The following is a 12,824-nucleotide window of genomic DNA, read 5'->3' as shown; positions in this document are numbered from 1 at the left end:
TCAAACTCAAAAATTATTTTAAAAAATAATAAATTTTTATATTTTTTTGTACTGTTCAAAAGATTTCAATGAGATCTATCAAATAAGATCCGTATTACTAAAAAAATTATTTGCGTAAACACATTATAGAGTATCTTTGAGATTGAAATTGTCTTCTTAAAAAATAATTATTTAAACAAAGTTATGGAACACACCAAGGATTCTTAAAAAAAAAAAAAAAGTATTTATTTTATAAGTTTTAAGTTTTAAAATAATGAACTTATTTAATTTTTTTTTTTTGCAATATTGATCTCCTTGTTCGATAGATCTCTAATTTTTAAGCTTAAAAATAATGAACTTGTTGAGATAATTTTTTTGCATTATAGATCTTCCAATCCGACAGATTTTGATGAAATCTTTTGAACGATGCAAAAAAAAAATTATAAATATATATTTTTAAGTTTAAAAATTATAAATAAGTACTTATTTTTTAAAAATCCTTAGCGAAACAATACAGGGTTGCTACCCCAAATGACACGAATGCCATGCGGTTACGAAAGTTACCTACCAATTATATTCTGCTCAAAATGTTCTTAACACGTTTTTATTTAGGCTACGTTCCGCTAAGAAATTTTTTAGCTTTATCAATGATATTACAAAAATAATTTGGGTACACATAAAAAAATTTCAATTTCTCTCGTCGAGACGAACCAATAGAAGTAAAAAGTTTGTCACAAAACAAACAAATGCAAAAAAATTTAAACAAGAACAAAACAAAAAAAACCCAAAAATCTCTTAGTGGAACTTACCCTATGGGATATTCTAGAACTCAAAACAAATCAGTGTTCCTCAAATCATCGATTCCCACATTTTACGCCATCTTGTTTCCGGATATATTGAAATAAATATTATATTTTCTCATAAGAACACATTTAAATAGAACTTACCTCTTTATCTATGCTAATTCGGTCCATTTTCTTGGTTTAACTACTTCTTCTTCTTCTTTTTTACAAAAGGGAGAAGATTTTATTAATCTGAGAGACGGAAAAACGCCTAAACATCAGAGAGAGAGAGAGGAACCCCATGGGGGCAAGGTAGTTGTCTACAGATCAGACAAACTACAAGAAATGGCTTTCTTTGCATAAGCATGTGCAGCCCTATTACAATCACATTTGACAAAACTAAATTCACACAACTGAAACGAATCCTTCAATGTTAAACAATCTTGTACAAAAACTGCGATATCAAAGGGTGGATCTTTCGACATGGAACAGCTTCGGACGATCGACTCCGCATCCGATTCAATGAGAACACGTCCTACATTCAAAGCAACACTCAAATTCATACTATTTCTAACTACCATAGCCTCCGCAAGCTGTGGAGAGGTGAGACCTTCATATGACTTAATAAGGATTCCCAAAATGGAGCCATTCGCATCCCGAGCAATTGCTCCTGTTCCAATAGTGCTCGTTACCTTTGATACCGCTACATCAGCATTAATTTTTATCATGCCTTCATCATGTCTCCTTCAAACCAAAGTATCAGAATTTGAAGAAGCCACTTGATAAGTAGGGAAAGGCTTGACATTAGTCTCTAGAAACTCAAAAAAAATCTGCTTGTGCCTTTCCATTATCTACCTCCGTAGGCCAACTTGCTGGTGGATCTGATTTAACTTATTCAAGTTGGATTATAACTAAAAAGCTTCCCACTCTAAAGGACGTACGATAGTGACCATTATAAAGCTATTGGTACCGGCGGGTACCATATCGAAAATGGACCGACAATTGCGCCTGGCCAACTCCAGCCACCGGATGGCCGATCCTAGCCGTCCAAAAATTCTATTAAAAAAAAAAAAAACAAGAGTGCTTACGTGAGAATCAATGATATCCGATATGTGTAGGTGCTCGATCCAAACACTCCATTTTTTCGTATATATTGCTCTTTGATGAGGGGGTCAGCTAACATTAAGCATTTTAACTTGAAAGAGAATGGTGTGAAGAAACAAACGTTTGATGGAAAGAAGTTTCTCGTTTATACATAGAAAAAGCATGACGACTCAAGCGTGTAAAAAAGAATAAAAACTCAACAATCCGAACAGAGGCGTGAGTACTTAACACACACGGAAATACTCCTACGTACCAAAATTGCTGTCCATCACTTAGTTATTATCATCTCTTTATTATACGCATTACAAGGACTAACATTAATGTAGATGGCACATGTCAGCGGTGTGTTAATTAATTTGTAATCTTAATTAATTAATCGTCCATTTTTTATACACTTGAAAAAAAAAGTGAGGCAAGGTTAAGTCTCTAAAACTCAAGTTGGACATTGTCATCAATCATGAAACAGAGTGATCAGTGCAGCAAATTGAGTGGGAAAACAATAGAGTGTATTTGTGTATTATAGTGAGTGGTTTGTTTTTTTCTGACTGCGATGTCTAAAAATGAGGGAATAAATGGACAAAGGCAATTACTATTGGACATGGGAGTAGCAACCAACACAAAGAAAGAGAAATGACAACATTTATTGGGACCCAGGGGTACCACATATTAAAATCCCATAATACCTACATATATATATATATGTACACTTGCTTCCTCATAATCCTTTTCTGCTCTCCATTCCTTTAGAACCCTGTTGGGTTATTTCGTAATCGAAAATGTTAGGATACATAATTCATGGAACCCACTTTCATGTTCTGTACTAGTTCTTACTCATCACATACAAGATAATGGGACCCACTCTAGTAAATGCGAACTTCGAGACCAATAATATAATAGTTTTTAATGGAGTAAATTTTAGGTGCTAAATGGGTATATGTAACCTTTTCCTATTTAAATTAAGGAGCACAATTGTTGTGACAACCTGCTCCAGTCCTCCTTGAAAATTTGTTGTTGCCTAATCGCGCGACTCAAAACCGAGCTAGCGAATGTCTGTCTGTGCCTGAAGGCACGAGTGAACATGGCGTAATATTGCTTCAATTGACAACACCAACTAATAACATCAATTGCTAAATCCTGATCATGTCAATGTATGAATCAAATTTAAATCTATCAAATCAAATTCTCCATCAAATTTAAAATGCAAAATGGAAATGAACTACCAAAACATGTGTTAAATCTTTTAAAGATTTAGCCGCAAAGAGTATTCTCAACAGGAGAGAGACTAAAGGCACATATAGATAGTGAAACTCTACTTATATATCCCATATTACATTGGTAACCCACCAATGTGGGATTATTATGTACTTATCAAGATAGGATGCTACAATTATATTACGTAATTGAAGAAGCAAAAAAAGTATGTAGCCTATGGTTTGTCGTTGAATGGGCAATTTTATCAAGGTTTAATAACATGCGGCACACAGATTCTTACCAGATAACGGAACTCACGTGAGCAAATACTGCGAGATCCATAGTGTTACTCTCAAGGGTTAAAACTTTTGATAGTATGCAGTAACATCTTTCAATTTCAAGCAAAAAGAAAATGGAGTAGTATTTGTAGTTCTACTTGCTAACTCTTACAGAAAATAGCCGTACATGGCTTATATCATTATATATTTATATGGGTGATTTTTACTAGGTTGATCAAAAGAACAGTAAGGGTAGCTTTAGTTAAAACATATTTGCTTCAGTGCACTATGTTATAATCCGAACAATAGATGGTTCGTATCTATAGATCTGAGCTATTCGTGTCGAGACGGACGACCGGATTGATCATACTACACGGTGTAGTGCTGCTGGTGCACTACCGTGTTTCCCATTCCCCACAACTCATGAGGTAACTGATGACATTTCTTAGTAAAGGTTGCGTGCAGGCAAAACCCAGGAAGAATTGGTTAGCAACCAAAACACTATCGGAAAACCCACCACTCACAATTTCCTATCCTACGAATAGGCATTATAGTAGTAACAAGTGTCTTTCATACTCACTGACCCACCTGTCAAGCATGGGAGGAAAAATTGTGCTCTCACTTATCTCATGCCTAACCCAACCCAACCTCTCCCTCTGCCACACAAATCCTTTTCTCCCCCCAAAAAAAGCTCTTTTATTAACTCCAAAGTTACCTAACTATTCCCTTAATAAAACTCCAAAAACTTGTCACTCTAGCTTGCTTCGTACCCAATACTCCACCTAAGTTGTAACTAACCAATTATATAGTATATAATCTTGCTCCAGGGGCATTTTTGTCATTTGATGGGTACCTGTTGGTGGGAAAGCTTTTGTTTATGTGCACCTACTTTTTTGTCTTCGTTACAGACACCTTCTCATGTCTACTTTTCTTCTTGGTTCACCTGATCACTCTATCCTCATCTTTAACCTCCAAATGCTACTCCTAGCATGGGTGGGTGCCGACAGAAATGAATGGGATCCTCTCCGGCCCTCTGAGACGGTCTTGTACGGGTCGTTTTCAGGCCTTTTTTTTAGGTCTATTTTGATGATCGAGACAACTTAATCGAAATTTTAGACATCGTCGAGAACATTAGGTACACAAGAAATCACGCTTATCGGATGTCTTTCGATGTGTTATTGTAACATATTTGGCTCTGGAGAATATATTTTTATCCAGTGTCATACAATGTTTTATGAACCAATTTTTTTTTCCGAGAGAAATGTGTTTCAAAAATATATTCAACGATATTCGATTAATATGAAATTTGAACATGCCTAATGTTCTCGGCGAGGTCTAAGACCCTAAAATATCAATGATCTTGACAGTACCGGCTCATGGGGTAAGCCGAGGAAGCGGCTGCTTCTAGCCCCACATTTGAAGCCTAATCAAGGGCCCCAGAATTACGGTAGAGCCCATATATATGTTATGTTCGGAATTAATGATTATACAATATTCACCCACCGAAGTGTTAGGCACAACATCAGAAACAAAAGAGCCATCTTGCATTTCTTACTCATAGGTGTGCTAGATCCACCAAATGCATATTTATAGCAGCTAAAAGAGTCCTCTTTCTTACACTATCAACGTGGGATAGAAACAAATACTGTATAAAACTGTAAAGCAAACTTATCGCCTTCACAAGCTTGGCAGGTGTAAAAAATAGAAAAATAAAACCTTCTTTGAAATGAATGCAGTTTAGATTTATTTGCTTGGAGATTGTATTAGACAACACTTTATATCATTAAGAAGCGTAAAAGTCCAGCTTTTTTAATAGAAATGCGTGTGTGCCTTTAGTTTGAACTTTGGAATAGTAAGGCGAATTCCATAGCAATTACATATTCTTTATTTGTTTCGAATTTGCTATTTTGATTTCTTTTAATAGAAAAACGTGTATAGACTTTATTTTCAGAGTGCGCTTCCGACCCTCGAAAATCTTGAGCCGGCCCTGGTCTTGACCACCATAATAAACTCAGGAAGGGCCCGAGACAAGACCGCCCAGTCCCTTTTCACGAGGAGAAAAGGTCGTTTACCAAATGCTCGAATTGTAACGGGGAAAATAATTGAGCGCGGGTAGTGAAATAAGACGTGCATGCAAGTATGAACTCTCTTCGGGTTTTTTTCTGGGAAAAAAAAAAAAAGCCGTCCGTTACGAGAAGTTGGTGGAGACGGCCTAACAGAAAAAGCGAATCAGCCAAAAACTCGCGCGAGCCGGGGGGCAAAATGGTATATTTGCGCAGAGGATGTGGAGCCCTGTTTGGTTTACGTTGTTTTTTGTTTTAAAAAATGTGAATTGACTAGGAATTGGATGGATAGTTCTCTTCTTCTCTGTGTTGGATTCCATTAAAAGGAAAGAAAGAAAGAAAGAAAGAGGCTTGCACGCGCCTTTGGGAGGCGTGGGTGGCAACGCACGCACAAACACGACGTTAGGGCCACACGAAATGCACACTTCTTCTTGTTGACAGGATCTTTGAGAGGTTTTTGATGGGGACAGAGAGAGTTGTGTACAGGTTAACTGGAGCCACCTGTCTTTGATATCAACACTGAATATGTCAATTTATTTATGCGCGGCGCTCTGTTTCACCGCTCTTCCTACCGCAGGGCATAATTTTACCGTCCATCTAGACAGTCAATGATCCGGACAAACTCTTTTCTTAAAGAGTCTTTTAAAATCCAAACTGTGCAAAACACTTTTGAACGATGAAATCGAGAGCGGTAAAACAGAGCAGTAGAGGTAGACTTTCTGTTATCTATATGCTTGTGTTGGGAAGTTGTTTACGAGTTAGTATTTTATTGACAGCTCAGTGAAAGGAAATGTCAAAAAATCACATACCGGAAAGCAATTTTTTCAATTCTTAATAATATACTTTTATACATTTTGTACATATTTTAATATGGAGTACATTTTTTTCGACCTTAATTACAGCTCATTGGACTATTTCTAATATTTTTCTTCACTTTTAAGGATTCAAAATTTTTAGCGACATAATATCTCGCACACATTGTATTTAGAATCATTTCCGTGTATATTAAACCACTCTAAACACAATTATATTCAAAATTGTATTTGAAAATTTGTTCCTAGCAGTCCTGTACATGAGTAGAGTTACCTTAATGTTTCTATTCGGGTTTTTTTTGTTGGTTCTTTCCGAGTCCACTTCCAAAATTGAAATGCGATCAGAATTATAAATGGAAATCTCCAATCAAGAACCTTAAATTAAAAAAATGTTATGTCAAATGAATGAATTAACGTCGGTTAACTCCTGTCAAATTTTATACACAACAAAATAGGGTGTCAAATCTTTTATTACTTTATTGTTCAAAATTTATTCAGGTCTCTAAAAGGGAAAAATTGACCTCCCTAAAATTCAAGTCCCCTTTCCGCTTTCTTTCTAAACATTTCTTTTCAAAAAGAAAGTAATTTCGAACTCACATATTATGAAAATAAAAAATAATTTTTTGATTTTTTTTACATTGTTTAAAAGATCTCAATGAGATCTATCAAATAAGATCCATATTGGTAGAAAAATTATTTGCGTAAACACATGATTTTTTAGCTTGAATTTACCTTCTTTAATTTTTCAAAAAGAACTTTTAAAAAGAAAGTGGAACACCTCTTTAAAAAAAATAAAAAAACTGACCTCCCTAAATTCAAGTTTTTTTTTTTTTTTGACAAGTCCCTAAATTCAAGTTCAATGTGGGAGATGCTTTATGAAATGTCAATGGCTGACCGTTCCGCTTTCTTTTTAAACCTTTCTTTTCAAAAAGAAGATAATTTTAAGCTCATATATAACAAAAATGAAAATTAATTTTTCAATTTTTTTTACACCGTTTAAAAGATCTCAATGAAATCTATCAAACAAGATCTATATTGGTAGGAAAATTATTTGCGTAAACACATGATTTTTGAGCTTGAAATTACCTTCATTTTCTAAAAGTTCTTTTTCTTCATCCAATTATAGGCAACTGGAGGTGCGGTTCCACCGAATTCGTGACTAAAATTCAATATCTAAGTCGGCCAATCAATTCAGAACACTACCTAGCGTGGTTGGTTCTTTACTCTCCCCGTTAAAGAAAAGGTTCTAAGTTCAAGTCCTCATGGAAGAGGTATTCGACTCTCGTTGTAACACCTAACAACTAACTCGTAACATTCTGTCGTCTGGAAAAAAAAAAAAAAAAACTATTTACCATTTATGTTTTTAATTATTATTCCTTGGGAAGTCCACGTGTTTTCGATATAAGGTAGTCAGCTGTTTGTTGAGTGGGAAATCGCTGGCCCTCACCATTCACTGGAACGTACGCCAAGTTTTGGTTCCAAAAGGATATTGTTTTACTTGTAGATAGATAATTAAAGATATGTAAATTATTATTCCTCCATATGATCTTTAATATAATAGTTGATCAATTTACATATCTTTATTTGATTCCCCATGATATATATCCAATCCAATCCAAACAATAACATAATTACTAGCAAAAATTATGAAAAAGCTTTGCGGTATTTATTAAGTAAGATCCTATTTTATTTATCAATCCAAGGAGTATTTGTGCATTTAATTTCCCTGAAACTAGAACCATTCACAATCTATGTTTATGCTACCTTTGAAAATAGGGAGACTTAAATATTCATCCTCATCGGTCATGCCACGTAAGTTTTCATCCCGCCCATTTTTCGGAGTTATGTTTTCATCATTTCAGATGGTGAATTACCTGTCTTACCCTTTTAATAAGATATCCATATGTGCATATAAATTGACTTCCTAAATTACTGGGATTCAGCCATTTTCTAATTTAGTGGGATTCAACCATTTTCTAATTTAGTGAGATTCAATATTTAAGAACTCCTTGAAAGGGAGACTTAAAAAACTCCTTGAAAATATGATTAATGTTAACTTATTGCTGATAAAAGTTCAAGAACAATAATTAGGTTTTAGAAGTGAATGTTAAGTTTGAGGTTTAGAGTGAGTTTTTTTTTTTTTTATAAATAGAGTGATGATTTGGAGTTGGCTTGAATTGAGTGACCTTCAAAACTAGTTTTCTTATAAATGATACTTCCTCCATCCCCAAAATAAGAAGCTAGTATTCCATTTCTGCCACCCTTAATAAGTACAGTAAATTTTTTTTTTTGAAAAGTTAATAAGAAAAAGTTTATGCAATTACGATTTTTGTCTTTCTGAAAGTTAATATATAGGTAAAGAGTTGATGGATAAAAATGAAGGATAATTTTGTAAAAATGGAGGTAAAAAATGATATGAACGACATTACGCACAACGCTACTTTCAAAATCTAGTGGGGAAATTTGGTAAAATATCAAAATGAAAAAAAAAAGTTGCTGATTTTGCCACTTTTTTTTTTTAATAACGACATTTCCTTGCAAGTGTATTTTTCTTGCAGGAAAATGACGTTAACAAAAAAGGATTGACAAAATCATTTTTCAAAAAAAAACGTTGGATTTTTTTATTCGGAAATCTGAAAAGTAAAGATTTTGAAAAGTAGGAGTAGCAGCAAGTTGTGGTAATCGAAGAATATGGTCTGGCGGGCCCACCGGCGGCAGACGGCTGACGGCTTGATGTCACGAGAGCCGTCATCACCTTTGGGCTTATTTTAATAACGGAGCGCCGTAAATCAAAGTACTCGCATGCCAGAACCTCAACCGTTGGATATGATGTGATAGGTTCGCCAGAGAACTACGTGTCGATGAATTATTGGGTGATTGGAAGAAACGCCTCACGCCGTCAACGGCCGGACACGCGTTCTAAAACATGGTTGACTCGAATAGTCGTTGTTGTTGTTTTTTTAACCTTTTTGGGCTGCTTTTTTTTTTTTTGATCCGCTTTTTGGGCTGCTTATTGATGGACTCGTAGAAGGAATGGGTTAAAATCGGTTCGGTTTGATCTGGATTTTTCAACAAATTTCGCAACCAAACTGGTTGATTCAGTTTGTCCTGCTGGAGGAGGGAGGTGGAAGTAGGAGGCAGCTGCACCCCCAACACAAACCCTAAGGGCCCGATTGGATCCAGTATATCTCGGGTGTATTCACTTATAACCCCGGATAAGGGGTGATGGGACTGGTTTAGGATGCTTTGGCATCGCTATTTTGCAGCTGTATTCGCTTCTCCCCCTTCTTCGCGTATTCACCCCAATACGGTGGAAGAGGTACTAAACCTCTGGACCGAGCAATAGATAATCCGGCTGTATACAGCTGATTTTCTGACCTTTCTGCCCTCCCTAATCCCCCTCTTCATTCTCGGTCGCTTTATCTCCTTTCACACTGTACAAAAACGCAAAAAAGCTGTCTTTTGTTGTGCGATTCTGTGTGATTTTGGTGGTGATTTTGAGCGATTTCTTGCACAATTCTGGTAAGCTATACACCTGCTCTTGATTTTGATTTACACTAGCAGGAACGATCTGTTGTTATTTGTGATTTGTGATTAGGGTTTTTGATTTTGATTTCGATTTGTAGTTAGGGTTTCGATTTCTGTTAGATTTCTTGTATATGAACTTGATTATGGTTTCGTTTTTGTTGATTTCAGCTTGATTTGTTGGTATTCTTCTGTTAATCCCAGAGAACAACTGTAAACCCCAAAAAAAATCTACTGTTACTTGAATACAGAACATGCAAACCAGAAAACAGTAGATTATGCCATTTTTTGGTTAGGATTTCCTGATATTGAGCATCAACTGGTTTTGCAATATATACGTCTAACTCTGTATATACTAACAGAAACAGATGTGCTCATTACAAAAAAATAAAAAAGAAGAGAGAAAGAGATGTGTTCCTTGAAATTTGGTAATTAAATTTGTATCTCAATAATCTTGTACCAGATACTTCTTATTTCTTAGTTTTACTGTCACCGTTGCATTGCATGTATATCACTGATAACTTGGTTCCCATTGTAGTTTTCCTGTCATTTTGAAAAAAATTGTTAGTATTTATTAATGGCAACATTCTGCATTGGAAAACATATTAAAGAAAAATTTGGATATGGTTAGTAGTGTCCTTTTGTGATTAGGTTGCCTGGTTCGGGCAAGATGTGTTTGTTTTTTAGGTCCATTTTAAACTCCATTGTACAGGTAAAGGTTTTGGTGCCTTCAGTTGATCATAGTTGACGAAACAAGTTGAGCATTAGCCACATTGAGCATCAACTGCATTTTTTCCCTCATCTTGCTCTGTAATTCCTTTTCCTTTTTTCCTTTAATTTTTATTGTTTTTTTCTTCTTTTCATGTTTTAGTAACTCATTGAGTCTGTGTTTCCATGTGCAAGCATGTTTGTAGATTCTGAACTAGTATACATATATGGGTATTTACTAATTATGTATATTGAGGCATACGTGCCTAACGACATACAAACGAGAGAGAGAGAGAGAGAGAGAGAGAGAGAGAGAGAGAGCGCTAACTGAGGTTGATGTTGCCCAGAGAGAGAGAGAGAGAGAGAGCGCTAACTGAGGTTGATGTTGCCCATTAATTCCCCCCTTGGGTGGATTAAATAGTCCCAGGCATAACTCATCCCGGTATTGAAATGGGCTGCCAAACGGCAAACCTTGGTTTATGTGCTAATCTGGGCAGATAAGCTTATCCCCCTTGCTAAGGCTGCATCGAATCGGGCACCTTATTTGTTATTTCATATATAAGTTAAAATAGTGTCTTGATTGTATCTTGCTGACAGATGAGAGAGAAGAAACAAAGCTATGTGTTGATGCAAATAGTTGGTTAACTAGTTTGGGTAGTTTGAGAGTTGAATATAGAAACAAGCTTATGCTAATAATTCATTGAACTAAAATGTCCACATCTCATACCCAAATTTAGATGGTTTGTGTTTTAGATATATTTGACCGTCCTATATTTTAGGATAGAACTTTATGCGAGTTGTTTCTCACCTATTGAACGTCTCTGCTTTATGGCTATTGTTCTTTAGGGTTGATAGGATGACAAGATTAAACAAGACCCAAATAAGGAGAAGAAGAAACGAAATGGCAATCATGGCGTTATTCGCCTTTGTTAGTTCTACATTGGCTGTGTTTTGCCTCTACTTCTTCATCACCTCCACAAAACGACGTCCATGTCCACACTTGTCTCTTAATCCGAACTTTTACCAAACCCAAGTAGATAACCTCAATAGGCTTGTGAGGGGTAATGAAAGTGATTGCTACGATCAGTTAAGGGTGAATAGACATACATTTATGAGGTTGTGCTTTTTAGTCCGAGGTGTTGGATTAGGGGATTCACGCTACGTATGTCTTGAGGAGAGGGTTGCCATTTTCTTGTGGATCATTTCACACCATACAAAGCAGAGGCGTACGAAATATGAGTTTTGGAGATCGGGTGAAACAGTAAGCAGGCATTTCAATGTCGTGCTTCAAGCCATCTTGCGGCTTTACAACATGCTCTTAGAAAAGCCCGAGCCTATTCCTCCTAACTACCACGACAGTAGATGGAGTTGGTTTCAGGTACACTCGAATTCAATGAATGCTATTTCTTTCATTTTCAATCATAAACTCTCCCATAAGTACGCTTCCCCATAAGTTCTCACTTCACTTATTTCATAATTTCTTCTAGAATTTTCTTGGGGCTTTGGATGGGACATACGTACCAGTTAATCCCCTGGCAGTTGACAAGCCACGGTATAGGTCAAGGAAGGGTGAGATCTCTACTAATGTCTTAGATGTTTGTACTCGAGATCAAAAGTTCTCTTATGTATTGTCTGATTGGGAAGGCTCGGCCACAAACTCTAGAATTCTTCACAATACCATTACAAGACCCACTGGCTTGAAAGTCCCGCATGGTACATTTCAAATTCTAAGTTCATGTTTTCTTTTGAGTCCATTACATTTTCCGCAGTCAATGTCGTAACTTCCATTGGTTACAGGACATTATTACCTTGTGGATGGTGACTACACAAATGGGGATGGTTTTCTAGCACCGTACCGTGGCCAACGATATCACATTAACATTTGGAGGCAAGGTGGCGTCCCGGCTACGAAAGAGGAGTACTTCAACATGAAACACTCCCAAGCTAGAAATGTCATTGAGAGAAGCTTTGGTGTTCTTAAGATGCAATTCGCACTATTGAAATGTGCCTCCTATTACCCCATAAGGACTCAATGTCGTATTGTGACAGCTTGTTGCCTTGTCCATAACCTCATTAAGAGAGAGATGCCGAACGATCCTATTGATGCCGAGTATACGCAATGGGAACAAGACAATCTACATAATGTGGAGGTTGATGACAACATTGGTACCGTCGAGGCTTCCAATGAATGGACTGCGGGGAGGGATGCATTGGCTACCGCAATGTTTAACAATTGGTTAGGCAATGGTGGGAGACTTATGGAAAATATTTGAGACATTTGTATATTAATACGTGTTTGAAGTATTTGTAATTGAACTTAGTAATTGTTGTGTGCTATGATCTTGTAACTTTCAATGCTTTTGTATTGCGACATCCAGCTTT

The 12,824-nt window shown here is 36.2% G+C and overlaps 1 protein-coding gene across 1 annotated transcript; it reads right to left on the bottom strand.

The window, feature by feature from the left end:
* Window positions 1-1,081: 1,081 nt before the first annotated feature.
* Window positions 1,082-3,523, bottom strand: LOC131321316 (uncharacterized). The gene is made up of 3 exons (XM_058352313.1): window positions 3,507-3,523; window positions 3,358-3,444; window positions 1,082-1,505 (listed from the first exon to the last, which is right to left on the bottom strand). The coding sequence occupies exons 1-3, from the start codon at window positions 3,521-3,523 to the stop codon at window positions 1,082-1,084; spliced, it is 528 nt and encodes a 175-aa protein (XP_058208296.1).
* Window positions 3,524-12,824: the final 9,301 nt, after the last annotated feature.

This window comes from Rhododendron vialii, chromosome 3a, assembly GCF_030253575.1.
Source record: "Rhododendron vialii isolate Sample 1 chromosome 3a, ASM3025357v1".
NCBI lineage: Eukaryota > Viridiplantae > Streptophyta > Magnoliopsida > Ericales > Ericaceae > Rhododendron > Rhododendron vialii.
The sequence above is the reverse complement of the archived record's forward strand: the minus strand, read 5'-3'. Positions and strand labels throughout refer to the sequence as shown.

Bases quoted from the DNA above. Each gene is read 5' to 3' on its own strand.
- LOC131321316 (XM_058352313.1), bottom strand. The intron at 1,506-3,357 runs GTAAGAATCTGT...TTTGGTTTGAAG, and splicing joins CACGTGAGTTCCGTTATCTG to GAGACATGATGAAGGCATGA.